A 23,993-nucleotide genomic window follows, 5' to 3' on the forward strand; every position below is an offset into this window, starting at 1 on the left:
CTCCCATAATACCGTGCCATCTGTCCCAGGTGTTGTGGGTTTTGGAGCATGACTATGAAGGGTGTATTTTGTGTGTGTGTGTGTGTGTGTGTGTGTGTATGAGTGTGCCAAAAAAGCACAACACTTTATGTAAAATATATGTGTGATCTTGGCACATGCAAATTTGCCTGCACACAGCATGAGGGCTTACTGCAACTTTTATCTGCTCGTGTTTTTGACTTGTGTGAGAGACGTAAAACAGGCTTAAGTCAGCTTTAAAAGACAGATGCCATCATGTCACTCTGCGGAGCTCACTATTGAGCAGTGACAGGGGAGATTTCACAGTGGTCTCAAGTCCTATTGATGCATGATGGCCATAGCGCCACAAACGTCTCACAGATTTTTTTCATCTTCTGTGATCCCTTATTCATCCACAACTGTGTGTGTGTGTGTGTGTGTGTGTGTGTGTGTGTGTGTGTGTGTGTGTGTGTGTGTGCAGGGTGACCCCTGTGCGTGATTGAGGGGTGGGATGGAGCCAGTGGAATCCATATCAGTAGTCCTCTGTTGCCTGGATACTACGCTGTAGTCACCCTTCCTACGGGGTTATTTTAAGCCTTTAAGAAAAATCACATTCAGTTGTGAGGACTTTGTCTGCTGTGTGTGTGTGCGCTTCCTCCAAATATTTTATCTCATCCTTATCTTACTCTCTTTTAAAAACACCTCACACAACATTGGCTAATAAAAGGCCAAAAGTTCTCTAATTTCTAGTCTAATATATTTCTATTAGATTTCGGGATGCGTGAAAAGTTTTTTGTTTTAGACGATACTGATAATGAATAATTACCTGCTTCTTGTGGCCAAAAAGATAACCGATAATTTCACAATTTTGCATTTTAAAAAGGAGTTCATATAACCTGTGCTTAATGCACACCTGAGGGAGAGAGAAGCTAAGATGTAGTGAGCGAAGATGGATGATATAATATTTCACAGCTCTGACTGAACCAAATCTAACTGTTACAACAAGAACAATGAACAGTGAACTGACTCTTCAGATGTTCATTTAATTTTTTTTAGTAAAGTTAATCAAAAAACTTTACACATACTTTGGCTTTTATAGAGCATTTTACCTCAAATTAAATGTTTTGACTTAATCTATCAGATCAGATATTATTAAAGCTGATATTTATCATTGTAACTATAATTTAATTATCAGAATAATAAATGATAACACAAAATTTCCCATTATTATTAATTTATTGGCTCTGATAATGAAATTAGATTTCTGATTTTTCCAGTGTTTTAATTCATCATGTAAAGTCAGGGTATCTGCAAGTTTCGACAAGTTAGATTTAAGATCTTTTTAAGACCATTATTTATGCGATTTAACAGCTGTTGTTTGTTCAATATTCATCTCTTCTCAGCACCAAATTAACCAGTGATGCTGTCCAAGTAAGAGCCTAAACAAGTAAAGAGTTAATTTGCTTTATGAACTGACTGACATTAATGCTATTAGCTAATAAGGCTAATAATGAAATCTGAAATTTCGTTGAAGCGTTGTTTTCTTAATTATAGGTAAGGCCGAATTAACGAGTGGACCCAAACCTGTTGCAGTACGTTTTCTGATGTATTTATGGACCTGCGTTAATTTAGAGTTTTTATAAGTCAGCCTTAATTGACAGATTTTTTTAACGCTCATTAGGCTAATGTAGAGACAGAAACATTATACGTAATACTGAACCAAAAAATTGCCACTTTTGAGAGACAACTTTTTGCCATAATGACGGCTCCTCCAGTCTTTGTCTGATAAGGGCCTTCCATTGCAGAAATGATAAATCTATTATGTATTTAACTTGAGGTTTTTCATTTGTTGTGCTTGGAATTTGACAAAAAAGTATAGTTTACATTAGTTCTTATTGATTCTTTGTTGGTTGTGTTCTATAATTTTGTCACAGTATTTCCAAATAATTTTTTTTCTCACAAAACACACTTAAAAGCAAAAGTGAAGTTAAGGAAAATTATGTTAAATTCATGACTTCAATCAGATTTTAAGACATTGTAGGGCCTAACATTCACATGGATGTATTTCAGACTTTTTAAGGAACTGCCAATTCCCCTTGAAGTGGAAAAAGACATACAAATACACCATATGCATTTTCATTTTCATCAGCGTCTCAGGAGCTTTAATATTTTCTCCCCTTTTTTGCTATCAGCATCTGTCTTGCTGTCCTATCGTGTCGCACCCACTAATAAAAGTGCCTCTCGTTTTTATTTTCAAAAGCCAGGACCGGGAAAACAAATTTGATAGCCCATTAAACCCATCATAAACAATATTCAGGAAATGGTTTCCCCAAAGTGTCATTTTCTCCACTCTCAATTGCCTGGTGCCCAGATCTCCATGTATTGCCTCTGGCCAGAAGGGCGCTTATGACAGCCAGATTCCATTATGATGTTATTCTCTTCCAGGATGCCTTTGGAGGACCATTTTTACCTTGGCTGGTCCCACGAGCCTCCCTGTCAGGCTGGCTCTGATTTATAGGGGTGCATCAGCCATATAGTTACATTTAAAAAGGCAAGAGGATATTCAGCATAAACAGAGTGAGGCAGAAAAGAATGGAAGAAAGCAGGGAAGGAATGAATACATAAAATATATGAAAAGATAAAATGCTCAGCCACAGTGATATCATTTAGGGAAACTCGACTCCAGGTCTCTCTCTGTAATATATTACAGAAAGAACATTCACAACATTAAGCGTTAATAAGATTCAAGCACTAATTTTAGCCCCTGTTGACTGCCACCCAGCTGTATGCTGAAGTGCTGGAACATAGTGTACATAATGCAGAGCAAGATTAACAAATAAATAAACACATAATGACACGGAGAAAGAAATAAGATAATTAAAGTCTGTGTGAAGGAAATTCAGAGATTTTCTTTTAAACACATTATACATAAAATAATAGCTAAAAATGCAAAAAGACATATAACCACAGGATGGCAGTTTCCTGCAACTATTTTTGTTTTATTGAACCATGCTGTCAATAGCGTAGCTCCTTTTCGGTGTGCAAGTGAGGGTGAGCAAGCAGCAGGCGAGTGACGATGCTGCTCATAGCGGAGGAGGAACTTGAACTTAACGCTCAGTTGTCGATCTGGCAGTAAATGTACAGTTCAGGTTACAGTGTGTCAGTTAATAAAGGTTGCAGCTTCTCAAGATTAAAAATGTCTGATCTGTTGTTTCCCAGCTGCTGAAACAGTGACGGCGTTAGCCCTGAAGTTAGCCAGGCAGAAAAGGCAAACATTAAGCTAATCCTAATGCTAGTGTCGTATGTTTACAACTTCGGCTCTTGTGCAGTCGTATCCCTCTCATAAGCTTTGTAATCCAGCCTTGAAGTGCTGTGCCTTCTTGGAAACATGGTAAAATCATCCAACACTGAATGTCTTTGTAGTTATTTATCAGTTTTTCCATGTTAAAAACGGTTGTTGTTGTTGTTGTTGTTAGCATGTTGTTAGCTGCCCATGGGCAATCACAAGATGTCTTGGGTTGAGTCTGTTGACCAATCAGAGGTTGTGTTCCTGACTCGTGTGTATTAATAGATTGATGCACTGATCTCAACGTGAGATCGACTCTTCAAAGTAAAATTGCTGTGATGCGAGTAATGAGCTCAACCCAATAGTAGCCATCATGTGACCGCAGTACTGCGGTAATGAGGTTGTCATCACAGCCCCACTATAATTATAACAATAAAATTGTTCTAACTGATGGTGGGTCAGGACTGCAGGTCTGCTACAAGACTAATATATATGTATAAGATTCGGCAACCAGAATCATAATATTGTGTGAATCAATTTTTCTCCTCCACCCACTTACTATATAAGCTAGAGCACATCAGCATTTAGCATTAGCAGTGCTAGTGATTAGAAGACCATTCCTTTTAAGTAACCTGGTTCATTTTCTTCGCCTGACAGAAGCGAGCCAACTCATGAACAACCCTCCCCATCGGTTACAAAAAAACTTTAGCGACTTTTTTGGTCCAAATCTGCCCAGCAGTTACTGCTCACTTCAGTTCCAGCAACCCAACGCTGAAGAAAAAAATACCATCCTGCTGCAGATTGAAAGGAACGAGTTGGGTTGGACTCTGAACTGGATTCTTGCTCTGGTGGCTCAAACACACGTCTGTACAACTTCAATAAAGTGTTTGTTTCAAGGTTTTGAAAGTGTTTGGATTTTAGATAACGTGCTTGGAATTGCTTAAAATTGTATATGCATTACTTTCAGAATAAATAACTGAGAATGAAATAAGACAGAGACAGAGAGCCTAACTGCTTTTAACTTTCGCACAAATTGAAGATGACTCCACTCGAGCCTCACTTGCCTCACATGCATGTGTGCCTACGCTTAGTGTGATCTGTCGGTCTGTTTTGATCAGTGCCCTCTGATGGAACAGTGAGTGGGATTCTGACAGACGACAACATGCCGCGAGGTGGCTGCTTCAATGACTGCTGGCTTGAAAATGAAAAATTAAAAAGAAAAAAATAGATTTTATTGAAATTGAATTAAATAACAAAACATAATTTTGGTTGCTTATAGCACAACAACCTCTGGTTTAAAGGAGCAATATGCAACAGCTGCACGTCCAAAAAAACCTACTGCTCTGACAATCCACACTCTGGAGTTGGAGCTTGGTCATTAGCTCAGTGGCTGCCAGACTCTTATAAACATCTATTACTTCTAAAAGATTATAATCGTTTTGTTACGACTCATAAACAGACACTTCCTCATTCAGTGAACGTTCAGAATTAATTTGAATTCTAATTAAGTTGAAACTGGCAAACAAAAACACAAGTTATGAGTCAGAATACAGATTTGAAAGGACGACAGCGTGGCTGTAGCGTTGTTGTCAGAGAAGCAAATATTTCAACTTGGTATCTCTGATGACATATCGTGGTCATTTTATGATTCATTGCAGTAAATATATTGCAGATTTCTTCTTTAATGTGATAAAGAAGTTAAATAAGGTGCTGTAAGGAAAATGAAAATGAAAATGCACGTTGAAAATCCTAGAAAAGTCTTTAATTTAACTTTGTAAAACCTGTGAGAATCCTAAGACAGCGTAGTGGACACACCCCCAGCAGAAAACTGCTTATTTCTTCCACCATTTTGAAGCCTGATTTTATATACTTTCAATCATTTAAATTTGTCTGGGTGGTTAATAACACATTTTTCTGCGGCGTGACAAACTCAGAACACATATTTATAATTGCTTTCACGTGGACTTTAAAACAGAGGGAACAAAAGAATGAAAAGATAAAAAGAGGTGAAAGCTTCAGTTCAAACTCCTGGGTCACGTTTTATTGCACGGCGCTGTCCGTGGTGCTGAAACCTCCACTGACGCCAGGACTCCACTCCATTCAAAGACAGTTGTCCGTTCTGCTCAGGACCCGCTGGCCTTATTCACGGCCACGATTAACTGCCTCCTGCGTTCCCATCCCTATCATCAGTTTCACAGTTCCTGTTAAATCTGTCAGCACCAGGGACTACAATTATTCACTCATGAATGAATGGAAAGAGATGTCCCCGTGCACCTTTCCAACAATGCCGTACAAACCTTATCATTTTTTGCTCTGTGTCTAATTTATTTATATGTGCAGGCTGTATTGTGGTCATATGTGGAGGTGAAGCACCATCCATCTTTCTGTTTCTTAATGACCTGGTGTCAAATAGGCAGCATGAATCGCCCGGAGAGCAGCTGCTGTGCATTGTAATAAGGCCAGGCAATCATCCTTCAGAGGCTTGTCACTGCATTCCTCATCCTTCTTTTGACAGGGTCTGCATTGTCGTTGTTGCTGTTGTGGATAAGCCATTTGTACATTTGCTCAGTGTGTATAAAACGCCCGTATGAACATGAACAAACAAGCGTGGAGGATATGCAGAGCACATCGTGTATCGGCCCGCGGTGGCTTTGACGGTGTTTGCCAGCTTAACGGAAGAAAAACAAATACGGCTACATCGTGTATTAGTTTACATTTCTAAATTTTGTAATTGCTATAATTCATTTGGGTAATGGCTGCCAGTCTGCTGCGGGTGAAATTACTTTATTTACTCTGTGGAATGACTGTGGCTGCCAGCTCGAGAGGAATCTGATTGGTCTACTGCCAGCAGCAAAGGAGTACAACAGTGAGTCAGATTGTAAATCAGAGCTCAAGATCAATGTGTTCTCTAATCGCCTTTTATTTCCTGTCTTAGCACGAGCCCTTAGCTCATTGGCCGCCCTGCCTTCTTTTCGTATGATGCTCAAGAGTCTCAGCAGCGCACCGGTGACAGCGTAATTGAGTAGCGCCACCTGTAATTGTTGCTCGGAGGACGTAAAGCTGGCTGTGACTGTGTCGTCCGCGATGATGCACGGCCTGATTATTTGTTAGTGTGAAAGTGGTGATTATTTAGCCCGGCGCTGTACGAGCTGGAATAGCACACCTGTACGTGTCAGTGTGCTTAATGGACTGTCCCGCTCGTTGCACTTTATCACCGAAGCTACAGGGGAGATTCTGATGGATAATCTTATCAAGAGCAGTTTGGTTTTCTTCACAGCTTCTGTTTTGTTCTCAAGTTGTTTTAATTTATCTCTCAGCTCATAATGTAACTGCACACAGGATAAGATTAGCCTGCACATCATTTATGTCTCATGCTGCCTAATAAAATATAGACACTTATGGATCACCTTCAATGGATTACCTTCTAACTTCTTCACTTGATTCATCTTTGACATCTTTGCAGAACTTTATAAATGTCCACACAGTGAAAGTTTTTACTTTTGTAGGGTTGTATATGGAGAAAAAAAAATCATATTGCATATTTTGACCATTGCAAAGTGATTCAAGATTTTGCATCACAATTTTCATTTTCACCCCTCAAAAAACCATGATGATGTCATGTGTTTTCCCTGCACCTTTAGAGCGCCTTGCACTTAAGTGAAAAAAACAATTTCACTTTTTGCTCAGCAACTTGAGGGCAGACAAAGAAACAGGCGAGAAAAGGGACAAAAAAAGGCACAGAGCCTTGAGTTTTGGACTCAAAGCTGCTGCATCACCAGGGCAACAAGACATGGAAGCTATCAGAAAAACAGCAATTATTTTCCAATTTAAAAACTGATGTAAATTAAATTAATTACACATTAGTAGTGTGCTACATGAAATCAACTTAGTCTGATTTTTTAATCACAATTTTCACAAATATAGTCATGTCAACGCAAGCGTATTGAAAAGAAAATTGATTTTGTGTCATTCAAATGGTAATTTATTGATGCTCCCCACAACTGACATAAGTTTATCCAGCGTTTAGTGCTTCTGATCAGGTTGGGACAGGATGGAAAGGAGACGTCTTGTACAGTAATGATTCAGGGCTTATTACTGTTGGATCTCCTTCATAAACTTTTTAATCTGACAAAGTACTCAGAGTAGGATACAAGCACAGAGGTTTGAACAGCTTTTGGCTTGTTAATCGGGTAGAATATCCGGACTGACGCGCATACATGTTTTTAAATCATCTGTTAAGTACCGGTGTTCAAGATGTGACCACTGAGGTTAGATATCCAGCTCTGTTTGCTTTTGTAACCTAAGCTAACTTATCTTTCATCACAAATGCATTCATTTGCTTCACGACGAATGGCAGAAATTCTGAGTGCTTCAATCCCCTGCGTGAGTGACACGTGTAACGTTCACAGGCCTGGTGTAAGTGCATCAAAGGACTTGCTGATAAAAGCCACAATTATTTTGGCAAATTAAAGGGCTTTATGTCTGTGTTTTTGTTGGAATTTTCAAAAAAGGTGTCAGCCAAAGCTACAAAGGCGGCCCACCTTTGAGACAGACAGGCAGGAGAAACCCTGGATGTGTCATGTGTTGGGGTTTGTCCCAAACAAACATGTTTTCTTACATCTAGAGAACAAGATTTGTAGGCAAGGTCAGCAATTTGGATATTGCACTTGGCCGCCTGCGATTCTGATAATATGTCAAGCTTTTGTGTAGCCCCGCTCTCTGCAGTACCCACAATCCTGATAGTTTTTCCTTCCTCCACTCTTCTGTCTAGGCCTGTCAGTGCTGCAGAAGGTTCTGGACACGGCGGCGGAGAGGAACTGGCTGGTGACCTCGGTCAATGTGGAGACCATGACGGAGGCCTCTTTCCTGAAAGTGTTCCAGGATTTGGACAAGAGGAAGGAGGGCCAGATTATCATCGACTGCGAGACCGAGAGGCTCACTGGCATCCTGAAAAAGGTAAAGAGCTTTTCTCTGTTTTTGCGGTGATAGGGGATTATGTAATTATGTTGCAATATGTAATGCAATCTCAGCTTAAAGCCTGCAACCTCATATCAAAATAAAACCGCGCTGTATGTTATGCATTAGCTCCGAGAAGGAATTTTACATAATCAGTAAATTTACCTTTTGGACTCAAATCAAGCTTTTTATAAGCTGAGTGTTTATCCTGGATGTTCAGTTTAAAGGGCTTCTTCAGAAAAATATGTTCAAAAACACACTTCAGACCAAGGTTGTGCGTGTTTTAATCAGATGAACAAAGGGGAGAGGCAGCGACAAAGATATAAGAAGGGAACGTGGGGGTTGGTTGGTGGTCTGCTGGGGTGTTCAGTCTCCTGGAGCATCAAGGACAGCAGAGATAAATAATCCAGCATTGGCATTTGGGTCGGCAGTTCCTCTATGATAGGATCATCACTTACTCACCTCTGGACCGTTGAAGGGGAAAGGATCTGTGCGTCACAACCGACTGATTGCTTAACCTAACAGAGATTATCCAATCAACCGTAACTAAGCACGGCAAGCCAAGCTTTAGATTTCACCAGCTGTTGAAGTGGTGTATGTGGGGGCTGCAGTAAGAGTTGTACTCAGCATTTACATAGTCTGGATAGTGGTGTCTTTATTGCAGCCTTTTCACAACCACAAAATGTAAGAAAACAGTGTTTGTCTGCTCTTACTGTAGTTGCAATCATCAGCATGTCTGGCTAACTAGCTTCCTACCCACAGTAAGGAAGCCAAAGAAGCATTTCTGTTGCAAACATTAGTAGTGTTTGGCTTTACAAGTTCAGTTAAAATAAAGAAGCCAAGTTCATGACTGGTGATGGATGCTATTAGAGTTAAATGTAATGTTAGGAACTCTTTCCTGCTAGCAAGTTGTTTCCACATTTTTACACGGATCATCAGCTGGAAATGATGTCAGCTTTTTGCCTGCGACATGAAGATTTAACCTCAGTCTTTAAACACACAATACATAAATTCTGCCACTCAGGGTCTCTCTCACATTAAAACAATAACAACAGATGTGGTCTAATGTCATCTTGGAGTGGCATGGGATCATTGCAGTTGATGTATTCATTGTTAAACAACCACCATAGCTGACCAAACTCTATCTGGCATGTCTCAGGCAGAAAACTTGTTCAAGTATTTAAGTTTTATTCACATTGCGTTAAGTTATGTATGCTGACTTCCTTCCTCACTCTCTGATGTATCCCATGTTTTCTTGAAAGTTATAGCAACTAATGGCCGGTGGAAAACGCATCATCACCTTGAATGAGTTATGGATTTGTCTGGGTTTGACCGGGGGAAATATTTGGGATAATAGAAGTACACAACTTAACAAAATATATAATATATATGTAGTATTTTTAGACATTTTAATGCAACTCTAATAAAATGAAACTAAAATTGTTTGCGTCTAGAAGCCACTAAGGCTAACAATTTAGCAAACTAGCCATTGGGTAACATAATGCTATATTTACATAATATCAACATTTTCCTCAGATGTATGAAAATTATGAAGAACAGCTCGGTACAACTATGAATGTCTGTGGCCTCTACCATTTCTGAAAAAGTCAGCAAATACATCACAACTCATGAACCCTGAGGTTTCAGAAAAGTTCCACTTCCAAGGTGGTGAATCCCACAAGAGGAGGTCATTCATATGGTAGTTTTTTGTGAACTCAGCAAACACGACACCAATTGAAGGCAGCATAAGACCTCATATAGGTTTCCTGCTTAAAGGCGCAGTAAGTGATTCTGGAGGACGATAGGTGATCATTGAGACTCACTCCCAGGTCGACAAATATTGATGTTTTTAGAATGAGACTCAACAATCAACTGTGTTTCCGACCTGTGGTTGACCAAAGCCTCCCTTCACGGGCGATTCTCTAACCAAGAGGAGTCAAGAGGAGGAGCAGAAGTCTAGTTTTCTCTCAGGCTTCTGAAAACAAACTGCCCACCCCGGCTGTAAAACGAGTCAGCTGGAAACACCAAAAAGTCAAAATAAAATTTGATAATGACAGTTGTTTTTTTCAGCCAGAAAAATTGTTGGTCACCAGCCAGAAATGAGAACCCTGTATTTATTTACTCGGTCCCAATCCCAGAGTATCTATTATTTGAAAAATTAACCAAATAAAAAAAAAAAACATTGAGTGGTGAAGCTGCTGGTTTTAGACCTTTTTTCACAACAGGCTTTTTGGCACGTTATAGCAGGAATAACACAGGTGACATTAAAAATGAGTGCGTTCCATTTAAATGAGCCAGCGTTGTGCACGCCGGCTGACTGAAACGCTTAATGGAACCGAGCCATCGTTAATAACATTTGTGTCACCTGTGCTTTTCCTGCTATGACGAGTCGAAGTGCGTGCCATGGAAAAAGGTCTTGTACGCTGCATGTCTGCCACGGGAGAACGGAAATCTTGACAGACATAGCAACAGTAACTAAGGTGGGCGGTCAGTTATTGACATCTACACATATACACACACCTGGAAACATTTTATCCATGCAGGCAATTGTTGTTGCATTGTTCTGCTTATTAATGTCACTTGTATGATTTATTAGTCTTCTGTCACGTCAGTTTTTTCTTTTTCAGTACATTGCTGTTTAAAAGGGGAGAAAAAAGACACACAAGCACTTTAATGACACACACACACACACACACACACACACACACACACACACGGTCCCCATCTGTATGTGTAGGCCATGGCGGCTGCTCTGTGTGAATGTTATTGATGGCCTGGTGTCTTCAGTTAAGGTTATTGCATCAGTTCTCACCAGTTTACAGGAGCTGAGAAGTTCTCCATTCAGACGGCCGCCATCAATCACCCACATCTGCTCCCTGCCTCCACAATGCCCCGCCTGTATGCCCAAACAATAGACAACACACACATACACACACACACACACACACATCCCTTTTGCCCTTTAAACTCCCTCCCGTGTTCATCTCATTCACCTGATACAGTACACAGATTCCCGTGCGATAATGTCACTGACAGTATCCTGAGGGTGACTCCTCCTCGTATGAGCTGAATGTTGATGTAGTCTCCTCGGAGAACATTCGTCGTGACAGAGGAGCCACCTCAAAAACGCTTCAGACTGTGTGTTTTCCAACGGAGAGGCAAAAAGTGACCCGTTCTCTTGGGGCTGAACTCTCGGTGACTCTTCAAATGTGCATGTATAATTAAAACGCTGCTCACATCCAAAACATTTCCATTTGACGGTCCGCTGTGGCAGTAATGTGTGTTTTTTCCCCCCGGTGTCGGGCGTATTGGTGTCAGCGCTGGTGCGCGCCTCTCCTCCTTCCCTCTGGTTTTTCCTTGCCCGGGGCTCGGCCGCGGGGCCCGCCTTGTGCTGGGGTCACCATTAATAACAAATGCCACCTTCTGTTATGACCTACGGCGTCATTAGACCCCTCCCCACGCACACACACAACGCACAAACAAACGAGTACGCTCCCTGAAGTATACACGAGGGAGAACACTCACAGAGAGGAAGAGGAGTGAGAAATGTGTGAGGTCATGCATAGTGCCTGAACAGACTCTTATCCACCGTGCAAAGGCTATTCATTGGACGGCTCTGAATAAGTGCAGCCCACTCTGCCTTCTTTTATGTGACTGCCCAGGATGCTGTGATGACACACACACACAGACACACGCATGTGTTTGCTGTACAGCACAGCAGGCTCTGTACAGTTTGCCTTGAGTGCCACCAGCATGACAGGTTTTTCTTTTTCATGTACTTTAAAGGCAGCTATATGTGTGCAGCATCTGAGTCCAGCACAAATTTCCCCACAGGGACAATAACTTATATCGTATGGTGTTCAATTGTCAGGCGACATTATGTCTAATGTGTCCAGAACTCTCCCGGGGTCAACAGTTCAGTGTTCTCTAATATGCAAATCTGAAAAATGTGTTGTGAATAAAAACTTTAATATTACCTCATCCATGGAAATGATTTCTTGCCTGAGTCATGTCAGATAGATTTTTATCAGCTATGGTGGTTGCTTAAAAGTCAATGTGCCACTTCACAACGTCATTAAACTGCATCTTTTGTTATTATTTTAATGTGAGAGAAACCCTTAGCAGAAGAACATATATATATTGTTGGTTTAAAGCCAATGCATTTTAAGAAACGAATAACAATTATGCGCTTGTTGTGCTCGCCCACATATAACCCTTAAAGAGGCTTATTTTGATTAGATTGACTTGGGCTGCGTCCATGCCACCGTGCTATTTATTAGACAATATGAGTATCAATTGTTTGTGCGGTTCATACTATTTCTGGGGGAAACATTACAGTATGCAAGCAGTGGATAATGTGCTTTCATAAATATACCACAATGCAATGAAGTAGTGAAGGCAACAAGAACATAACAGACTATGATGGACACTGATCAAGGCAGCTCTGGCAAAATATCAATAATGCTTCAGTTTAAATGTAAGTGAAGTTTAACTTTGCTTGATGTAATATATTTCTTAAAGATACATACTGCTGTTCAGTCTGTTGAACAGTTGTACATATATTGGGATGTGTATTGCATAGTATGTGATTTCAAATGCAGACGATTCGGGTGTTGCTTCTTTCTTACACACCTGCTGCATGTTAGTGATGTTTAACGTGGCTCTTTTGATTTATGTTTATTCGCGGCACCCCGTTCGCTTTAATTAGGATGGTTTTGCACATACGCGACAGATTCAGTTCACTTTGCCAGGGCCTTGTGGTTTTGGGTCTGCTTCAGAATTGAATGGGCTCCCTCTCTGGCCCGTTCTACACCTCTTCACCAATTTCCATGAAAATTGGGCCGGTGGTTTTTCTGTAATCCTGCTGACAAACAAACCAAACAAACGGACCAAACCAAAAAACCTAACTTCCTTGGCTGAAGTGGGGAAAAAAAAAAAAAAAAAAAAAGCAGTTCTGGCTCTGCCCTGACCCTCGGCGCTCGGCTGACCTGTGACGCCCGCGGTTAGAGAATGACAGCGGCGCGGGCTGAATAGAGATGGAGCGCAGGCGTGGGAGAGGAGCTTGTGGCAGAGTTAAGCACTGACAGACTTCATTTCCTTCACTTCATCTGATGATATTTTCAGACCATGTTGGACGTACAGGGAACTAGAATAGTGTTAGTTATTTAAATATTTGATCAAAGATCAAATCAGAGCTCTCAGGGGAACAATATTGACAGAAGAGGAAAGAGAAGGAGATACAGTCCAGTATTATATTTTCTGTTTAGATATTATATTATTAGATTCATAAATCGATGACTGATTGCAATATGTGACGTGTAACAGAATATGAAGTTACATGCAGTTGTATTTCCTATTTTAATATAATTGTTCATTTTTATCGGTGCTCTGATCAGGATTTTAGGGCAGATCACTGATCGCTGAAAGCAGTGTCACAGTGTTGGTTCAGGTTTTCAATAACAGAATAAACTTTTTTTTAAAACGCGCCTATGTAGAAAAGAATGGGGCGTTGTCTTGATTTTAGCTTAGCTCTCTGGACTTTGCTCGCCAAATGGAAAATCCACCCGTATTTGATGCTGCGTGGGTGGTCACTTCACTGGTTAGAATGATTATTGACTGATAATGATCAGTGGCCGTATTTATCTCATATTGCTTTGATATTCTGCGACTTGAGTTGTTTTATTTACATAATACATGTCATAATTTGAATATTTAAGTAAATTCTAAAATCTAGCTGCTCCTTTTATAAATAAATAATAATAAATTGCTGAATAACTTTTTATAAATATCCAGTGCTTAGTCTGTTAGCTAACACATAATGGTAGTTCCAGTTAACAGAAATTAGCGGTAATACTATCTTAACAAGATGATCTGTATTACTTAACATGCTTAACATGAAACGACATGTGTGCTCAGACTTTCAGGCTTTTATTTCCTCTTATTCCTTCAAACTAATAGCTGCTGATTTTTAAACTGTGAACGAAATCTGCCAGACTGGCTTTAACACTCCACACTGACCAGCTACAGCAACCTCAAAGGGTCAAAACTCAAACTCAGAATTCACAGTTTCAAAGTTCAGTTTTGTATGTGAAGGATGTTTATATAAAGACTCGTATTTGGGCTGTGTGCAGTTTACAGGAGCCATCAATTTTGGCTTTATTTGACTTTATTTTTAAAATCGATGTCTTTTAGCATAGTAGGGCTCAATAATAAGGATTCCCTGCTTGCCCGGGCAAGTAAAATGGCATGTTGGGCAAGTAAGAATTAAACAAAAAAATGCTCTGATAACCAGTTATTTGAGTCATTTTTCAGGCCCCTCAAATATAGAGATTACCTACTATTTCACTATCATATTAAACTGAATATCTTTGAGTTTCTGACAAAACAAGACATTTAAAGAAAACAAAAAATCTTGAGCTTTGAAGAGTTGGGATGGACGTAGTTTCACTATTTTCTGACATTTTATAGACATTGCAACCCCAGACTAAACACGACAGTTTACTTTGGTCTTTAGTCGTTGAACCCTGCATAGCTTGATGAGCAAAAAGTATTTTATTCACTACTTTTATATGCAGTACAGCCATGATTCTGCTGAAACAAAACTCAGAAAGACTGACTAACATGTGATCCACATTTTTTTCAGAAATATGATTCATGATGTATAGTTTCAGGAAGCGCATGTTTGAATTTTTTCAATAAATTGAAATATCAAATCGCTCTAGCAGATAGTTTGTTGTTGTTTTCGTGGCCATGTTTTCACTCCGTCCCCGGTCACAGTAATACCATTCATCACTGGGGATGGAGGAGAGGAGAGGATATTATTTGGAGTTGGTAATAAAAAAAAAAAATGTTGACTTTTTACTCAGATACTAAACCCGATCTCAAGTTAAGTTAGAAACCTTTTTATTATACTGAGTGTTTGGCGTTCAGTCCCTTTTCTCTGATTCTTCGTGAACCTACTTTCTGTCTGTCCTGCACAAGGTCAAGTACTGTACTCTAGCAGCTTTACTGCTGAGACACTGTCAAAACCTCTCATTCTCAGCTGCACACACACACACACAAACACACAACACAAACACACACACACACACACACACACAAACAGGAGGTCAGTTTGTGTATCACAGACATTTTATTCTCTCTTCTCTGACCTTGTCTTCCAGATTGTTGAACAAGGCAAGAATGCAAAGAGCTACCACTACATCCTGGCTAACCTGGTAAGAAATGATTCCTTTATCATTGCATATTTCCATCTTTTTTAGATTTATTAGAAAATTTCCACATACTTGTCTACATACTTTCATACCTCGTTGAATTTGCTAATAATTGTGTCTTTTAACAGGATTCCAGACTTTATTACCAATTTAATAGACTTGCATGTGAGGAATAACGTAGCCTAAAACTACCTGATTTTATGTCTTTTATGTTTCCTCGTCCCATTTTCCTCTTCAGCTAGATCATATTTTCATTCACTGCACTGTCAAACGTGCAGACATAACAGCAGCACAGTAGTAGACTAACAGTAAAGCACAAGCGGGAAAGCTGTGACAGTCAGAGACAGAAATCTCTGCAGACTCGCGGTGACAGAAAAAGGTCAGGCAGCCAATGTGTGCGAGCTTATATCCATTAGCTCACTTTGTCTGCTGCCATTTTCTTAGCGCAAATGGTATGTAGACCCCTGCAGCACTGCTCAGACTAACTAAATGCAACCAAATGAAGAGAAAATTGACATCAGCAGAAGCTGTAGTAATAACAGCATTAATATGCAGCTGCCTGCTCAGACAATTTCTCACTGCTGGACTTTTAGATTGGCTCAATCTCTCTTGTCTGGCCCGTTTGCCAGATTTAATTTTAAATGATAAGGCTCGGACGTTAATAACAGCTGATACGCAAAGTGGCCACAGTCATTTATAATGGGTCCATTAAAAGGTTTGCGCAAAAAAAATTACTTTTTCTGTGTCCTTGTACCTTTTCAGAAATGTTCCCTGTATGTCTGCAGATGTGTGTGTGTTCATGTGTGTGAACCTAAAGCAACCAAGAAAAGGAAATAGAGTTTCAGTTAATACCTAAATGTGGTTAAAATATCTGTCAGAAATACCCCCCAACCCGAGTCCAGTGCTCGCAACAGCTAGTTTCTATAGTAACCTCTTCAGCTCACTGCACTGCATTAGCTCATACATGGAGCAGAAAAAAGACACAACTCTGTCTGCTCAGCTGAGAAATATGGACACCCGGCAACACACACACAGCAGGTACATTAGGGAGCTGGTGGTGAGAGGAGGAGGCTGGGGGATTTATGGCTGGACGATATACTGAAAAAAAAAAAAATCATAGTGCGACTGTTTTGACAGACATTGCGATATGATTCATGATTAGTGGGAATGATCATTTTTGCAGCACAGTTTTCATTCCTACTGAAAAAATAAATAAAATTGTTGGGTGACATTTGTTGGGTTCTGTACCAAACAAAAAGGACATCTCTGCAACACTACAGTACTCCACTGAAATGCTGTTTTTCCCCCAAAAAAATGCAGCTTCTGTGATTTTGATATTGCACTAGGATTGGACGAGGCGTTACAATTTTCCAACTGGCTACCTCCAGCCCAACAATTGGTAAAGTGTCAATACCCCCCCCCAACCCTCCTCCAAACAATTGAGAAAATTTCAAGGCTTTTCAACTGTCTTCACTGAAGTTTTGAGTTTTGAATCAAAATCGAACTTGAAATGAACTGTTTTATAATGCTGCTGATGTCTGAGCCTTTATCCTTTGTAGAGATGATTTTACTTTTTTCTTTTGAAAAACTTGAATCTATGTTAAATATTTTAGAAAGTTTTAGAAAGTTTTAGATATTGTCAAATTAATTCATTAAAATGCACTTCAGTTGTGAGCACTTATTTTTCAAGCAGCCAAATAAGTCAGGCTCACACCTCACTGAACTATTTTTGAAGTGCATTTAAAAATTTACCCCACCTCCACCCCCTCCAGGCACCTTCTCCCATCCTCCATGTCCAATAAACAAAATGAACTCACAAAGTGTCAAGAAAATAAACTTTTTTATGGCTTGATTCCACCGGGCACAGCTGTGTTGCATTAAAGCTTTGTCATGTCCGCCAGATCTGATCGCGGACACTCTACATAATTCTTTTGATTCCACCAGCAGCGTTGCAGCGCGTCCTAAAAATCAGCTCTCCGCTCTGCTTCACTTCAGATACACACCGAGTCCATTTCTGACTGATGTCGCGTCAAGAGGACAGAGCAGATCGAACAGGCAGGAAGTCAGACACAGAAAAACCATAGACAATTTGGTTGGTTTTCAAAATAAAACACCCTGTGCAGACTCCTGATAATAAAATCAGTCATAAAATAAGCAATTATGGCAAGTATGTAGCCTGCCTACCCATGGTAGAAGCACAAAAATCAGCGGAAGAGGACCGGATCAACAAAATCTGAGCAAGTCAACATAATCAAGCTGGCAAAACGCTCGTGTTGCAGACGTGCTGTGCCCACTGGAATCAACAAGTTATATCTCTCTTTCACGAAACAGAAAAAGACAGACATAGACATGGACTTTCCACTGTTCCAAAATGAATACTTAAACACAAGATATGTAGTAATTGCAGAAATTAGTACAGCAGTTCAAATAGACTGTATATTGAAATTGTATTTAATATGCAGTCTGTGGTAAAAGGGAGTTGTTTCTCCCTGTCCACTCCTCCCCAGACTTTTGGAAGCTCTGCAGGCTGCAGCAGCTCTGCAGGACCGCAGTGTGCATACAATATATTAAACTGACAATGACAGGCGACGGTGAGTCCTACATTATAAGTTGAACAGCTGTTTATAACTGTCAGTGGTCTGTCGATGTAAAGTTAAGCCTGTTGTCCTGAAACACAAAAGCCCACTGCTCTGAAAATACACATTCTGGAGTTTGACTTAAGTGGCTGCCAGACTCCATTTAACATATTGCTCAGTTTAACCATCACAAACATTTACGCTTTTTTAAAAGATTATTAATGATTTGTAATGACTCATAAACAGACACTAACTCCTTTGGCGAACATGGACACCGTGGCTGCAGCGTTGATGTTAGGGAAGCAAGTATTTCAACGTTTATTACACTAAATATATTACAGAATTCTCCTTTAATTCACCGCATTACATGTCAAAATATTCTGGCTCTGCAGGCTGTTTTCTTCTCACTTGTCCTCTGGATGAGTGGGTGTATACTGTGTTGCTTGAATGAGAGTGTGTTTCTGAGCAGCAGAATAAAATAAAATAAAACCAACCGGCAGTGGATTCAGCCAATCACTGATAGCTGATATATTCATCCTGCTGCCCAACCCTGTATATCGCTTCTGGCCATACTGCAATTTTGATAATATTTCGATTAATTGTGCAGCCCTTGCAGGACTGAATACCGCGCCTCTTCTTTACTGACATTTGTCTCCTGAAGCTTGAGCATTTAGCCTTCATTTGGTTCCTGTCACTACGACGGCCCTCCCCAAAACCGGAGGGGCATAAAACAGTTTGAACTTCATGTTAGTTACCAGCCAGTCACTTCGATGCGACTGCATTTGTCTTTACTTTATTTGATGTGGAGATCAGAGGATGTAAACAAGCGAGAGTTTGAGGTAGACGCCGCGGCCAGGAGAGAGCCATGAAACAAACATCAGAGCGGAGAAGAAAGAAGAAGTGCAGAAAGGTGCGTGTTGTCAGACAGATGCCTGGCGAGCAGGAGGCAATCCAGCGAGGCACCTTTTCTTCTCATCAGTCAAAAGTTTTCTCTTAAATCTTCCACAAATCACAGACAAATCTGCTCTCCCCCTCGCCCGCTCTGTCTCTACTCCCACCCATTCCCACTTGTCTGCCTCTTCTTCTCCCCACGCTGACAGGCGGCCTGCTGAGAGGCTGAATCTGCCTCTCCTGCTCGCTGCCTTTCTCCCTTTCTGAAAAACAGCCGTCTCCACATAATAGTCAAGGGAAAAAATACAAGTAGGAGATACTATTACAGTAAATCGCTTCTTTCTCCATTCTGCTGTGCCTGAGGCATCCCTTGAATTGTTCACAGTAGCCTATAAGGTTTTGATCCTGCCATTGTTAACAGTGGCCTATGAAGACTCAGTCTATCAGAGATTAGCTTTGGACTGCTCCCGCCATGAAATGAGTTTTTTTCTTTATTTTCTTTCTTGCCATTCTCGCCCCTCAGGAAAGACAGAGATGAAGCCTGCTCAATGGGATAACCTTTCTAAGTGAAAAAGAAGGATTTGTCCTTTTCATTATGCCATTAACCCTTGCACTTTCAATGGTAGTTAAAAACCAGTAACTGATTCTGCAGCATCACCCTCTAAAGTCAGGTGTCACAAACCTTTCAGGTTCACCGATGAGGATCGATTCAACCCCACTTTTTCATTTTAATGTTAGAGTTAAAATGATCTATTAAGTAAAAAAAAAAAAAATAGACCACATAAACATGTACACCATCTGTAGATATATTGGGGATGCAAATATCCAAAGTGCTGATATCTTCCAACTTATTTTGTCTTACTGTCGATACTGATACATGAACATATTTTTGTCCACCTTACTGACTCTTCCTATGTCTCGCTTCTGTTTGCTCTGTGCTCCAGTTGACAGTTGAACAAGCCTACCACCTCGGTCAGCTTTCTCCTTTCCTGTTTTTTTGTATTTACCTGTGCACTAGGTTTGCCTATGTTGAAAAGAGAACCAACTTTTGAAGACGGCTAAAAGATGTTGCTGGGGGAGCTGTAAAAGCAACTTATATTTTTATCATAAATTCTTATCATAAACTAATGTTAGCAAAATGCTAGCTAACTAGCTAGCTAATCTACATCATTTAGTTAGTTACTTAGCTAGCATTAGCTAACTTATGCTGTGACTATATGTCGCTTTTACAGGAAAAGGAGAAAGTTTATCAGGGTACCAAATTTGCTCAAATGATATTGGGGTACAGAGCAGAAAGGGGCGGGACTTTTGCAGGGTCAATTGTGGAGAACATCAAGTCTCTCCTGCAGCAGAATTAACATATTATTCCACCTGCTCTTGTCGTGATGCCCACTGGCAGATACAGACATAAAATACGATGTTTTTCAGTCGCTGGGCAGAATAAGAAAACTACTGCTGATAATTTTTCTTTTGTTCTTCACAAATTCATCGTAATGGTCAGACCGACTGACGCTGAGCAGTCATTGCAAATAGCAAATTGGCTATTTGTTTCGGACATGTCAAAAATCCTTATTTGCACTGTGTGAGTTTAATTAAACTGTCATCATGCTGGCCTGTCATTATCACCAGAAATGTTCATTTCAGGCAAATATTTCATTTTTTTAATGTGCCTCACATATATATTTGATTTCTGAGGGTTGGAAAGTAAAATGAAAGAAACTAACTAACATCTAAAACTAACTTACATCTGACAAAATTATGTTTATGTTAATTGTTTTTCTGGCAAAATATGAGATACTTTGACCTTTTCAGGCCCCTGAAAATCCATCTTTTACAAGTAGGCATTGATTTGTTTCAAGGAGTCACAAGCCAAAAAGGTTCTGAACCACTGGTCTAGTGACCCGTCTGATTTGTCTTGTGACTCGTGCACTGAACTGGATTTTTCCCTCTGCAGCCTTGTTGGGACCACCTCCCATTCTGCTCCTGACTTCATCTAAGACTTGTGAATCATTGTTGTTTTTACTGATATTTTCTGCAGTGGTTTTGTCATGTGAGCAGTCAGACAAGCGGGATCGTCACTCCAGTTAGCATCAAGATGGAAATCATAATTACATAGTACAAATTGTTGTTCTTTGTGTCCCGATTCTTTCTTTTGTCTCTTTCTGGCAAATAAGGTTTTTCGTCCACTACAAGGAATTTCTTTAAATGTCTCTCAGGACTCTGCTTTGCATGCAGTCAGTGTAATCAGACACTGTGCACGCGAAATCTTAATGAAATTTTCTTTACATATACAGAGATTTCATTTCCTGCCTGTGTGCCTCGGTTCACCTCTCTTGTCTGTCCATTTCATGTCTCAGGGTTTCCTGGACATCGACCTGACAGACCTGAGGAAAGGTGGAGCGAACATCACCGGCTTCCAGCTCGTCAACAACTCCGAGCCCAGCGTGAGCCGCGTCGTCCAGCAGTGGATGGAGTTTGACAACAAAGACTCCAAAATGCCCAAGAGTGGACTCAAAGTACGACTCCTTTCCCCTCTGATGTGTCCTCCTCCTCTTCTTTAAAAGCAGCACAGGATATGCTAAGAGTTCCTCTGTCATATTCAGAGTAACTTAAACTAAATTGTGATTTTCATGAAGTTGTGATAACCGATTTTCTGTGTGAGCTGGTGGTTATCAACCAAGACGGTTGTTATTTCCCATGTCAGTTAGTTTGTTTGTGACTGTCAGCAGCATATTGCAGAAAGTTATGAAAAGGTTTCTATTAAATTTTCTGGACAGATAACCCTTGATCCTGTCTGAGATTGGTGATTCAGATCTGGGATTTCTGCTATTAAAGGGCGGCTCCATTATTTCTTTTTGTTTTTCCGAGGTTTTTCTATCATTGTGTAGCTTTCCAGTGGTGTTTTTTGTGTCATGAAATCTGAATATTAATTCAAAGCATGTATTGGCATCAACAAACTATTTTCCAAGCCCTTCTAAAAATGTTTTTTTATGTGACCTGGCGTAGGGGCGGCACGGTGGTGCAGTGGTTAGCACTGCTGCCTCACAGCAAGAAGGTCCTGAGTTCACACTTTTCCCTTTTTGAGTTGCGGCCCCCAGAATAATCAGGTTGGTGTTCCTGACCCCCACAAAAAATTCATGTTGTAGAAAGTCAAGGTGATATTTACAGAGTTTGGTGGGACCTCGGAGCTCTGTTGGGATGCATTTCTCAGTTGAGGTGCTGCTGTTGGACTTTCAGATGACCCACCTTGAGACCCAGTCTAGTCTCCTGTTTGGAGATTTCCTCGCCTAAATTATGGCCCTCATTTCCCAAGTTTTCTATCATGTTTTCTATCTTGCTACAAAAAGTAAATGTGACTTTTTGTTAGTGTTTGTGTTTGTTCAGAACATGCTGTTTGTGTTGGTTCTGGTTTGTAGTTTTAAACATGAATGAAGTGGTTGTGTCTTGCATTAATTTGTATTATGCATATTTTTGAGCTCTTCATGTTGAATGTCTTTAATGGGCTGACGTAGCTGAGAGTTGGTTCTTGGCTCTTGTTCCATGTTGCTTGGCACAGCAATATATTTTATTCGCCCAAACCATCTGGCGACCCCCAGAAATGATCTTGCAGCCCCTTTTGAGGTCCCGGCCCCCAAGTCCCAACTTATATCACTGCTTTTTGCCAATGCCAGAGTTTCCATTTGAAAAACGTGGAAAAGAACGCAGATGGAGTCGCCCTTTAAATGATCATTGATTTTTAGCCATAACAAGTGTCCAACCAGCTGAGATAGAGAATTGATTTCAAACCCAAACATTTGTGTGTTTTTATTGGGCCAAGATATTAACTTGAAATTCAAAAATAATACAAGTGATGTCTTCGGGTGTAGAAACACAGGAACATTGCTCTCTTCAACCTTTATCAATTTTTATTACTGTGTTTGCCTCCGTTTGAATCATCTTCTCTCTCTTCACAGTACACAGGCGCTCTGACGTATGATGGGGTGAAAGTCATGTCCACGGCCTTCCAGAATTTGCGGAGACAGAGGATAGACATCTCTCGCCGGGGCAACGCCGGAGAGTGTCTCGCCAACCCGCCAGCTCCCTGGGGACAGGGCATAGACATCCAGCGAGCCTTGCAGCAGGTCTGCACGTGGCGACGCGCTAATGCGTCCGCACGCATGTACATGCACACACACACACTTGCGTAAATTCTTGAGTGGCACATCGGCTAACAGCTCCTGAGTCGGGGCTGGCTGAGCAGATTAGGTCTCATTCTGTCGTGTAAAGTTCACATTAAGTCGTAGGAGAGCTCTCCAGTATCAAATGTGACATCGTGGCTAGTAAACAAAACCTGCAGGCAATAATGCTCAGCTGTGATCATCATAGAATATGACATCAGCAATTGAGTTTAGAAATGTAATATTTGGCCATGGAAATGGAAATGCCAGACCGGCTGTGAGACTTCTTGATCTCGTGGAGACGCAGACACGAGGAATTGAGAAACAAGGACAATTATTTTATTATATTTTTTCAAAAGAAATACAGTTGCCAATTAAAAACACAATTAAAAGTTGTTTATGTTATTTGTTTACTCTGGAACATGAATTTAAATGATGTATAGAGGTATATTAGATGCACTATGTTTGTGAGGGTATTAATGTAATTTCACGTGGGGGTGTGTGTGTGTGTGTGTGTGTGTGTGTGTGTGTGTGTGTGTGTGTGTGTGTGTGTGTGTGTGTGTGTTTGTGTTTGTGTGTGTTTGTGTGCGTGCAGCCCGAGGCTCTGTCTGCACAGTGGCTGTGCAGAGGCCTGCTCAGAGTCAATCTAGCCATCTGCCTGCAGATAGACTGGAGATTGAAGCCGTGTTCGCTCAATTAACTCCATCACACAGCCAAGACAAACACGCTGCACTGTACACACACACAGGCACACCGTCTGTCATTCACTTCCACAGGGACCCCGGCACGATGGACACAAATGAGTACTATACAAACACATGCAAGCTACGCTTTAACATGCATCGCGTGTAAGCATGACATGCAAATGCCCACTGCCAGCGCAGACGTGCAGAAAATTGACTGTATGATTAAAATG

General features: G+C 40.6%; 1 protein-coding gene across 5 annotated transcripts in view; it reads left to right on the forward strand.

Annotated features, from left to right (window-relative positions):
• The window catches only part of gria1a (glutamate receptor, ionotropic, AMPA 1a), a 105,844-nt gene that overhangs the window by 26,908 nt on the left and 54,943 nt on the right, over positions 1-23,993 (forward strand). For all 5 annotated transcript variants that reach the window (XR_014770601.1, XM_084718667.1, XM_084718666.1 and 2 more), the window contains exons 4-7: positions 8,055-8,239; positions 15,403-15,456; positions 21,278-21,436; positions 22,874-23,041. Coding sequence is in view for 4 of the 5 variants with exons in the window: in XM_084718667.1 (XP_084574793.1) it covers positions 8,055-8,239; positions 15,403-15,456; positions 21,278-21,436; positions 22,874-23,041 (566 nt within the window). In the remaining variant the exon portion in view is untranslated. The remainder of the gene's footprint in view (positions 1-8,054; positions 8,240-15,402; positions 15,457-21,277; positions 21,437-22,873; positions 23,042-23,993) is intronic.

This window comes from Lutjanus erythropterus, chromosome 5, assembly GCF_056507025.1.
Source record: "Lutjanus erythropterus isolate fLutEry1 chromosome 5, fLutEry1.hap2, whole genome shotgun sequence".
NCBI lineage: Eukaryota > Metazoa > Chordata > Actinopteri > Lutjaniformes > Lutjanidae > Lutjanus > Lutjanus erythropterus.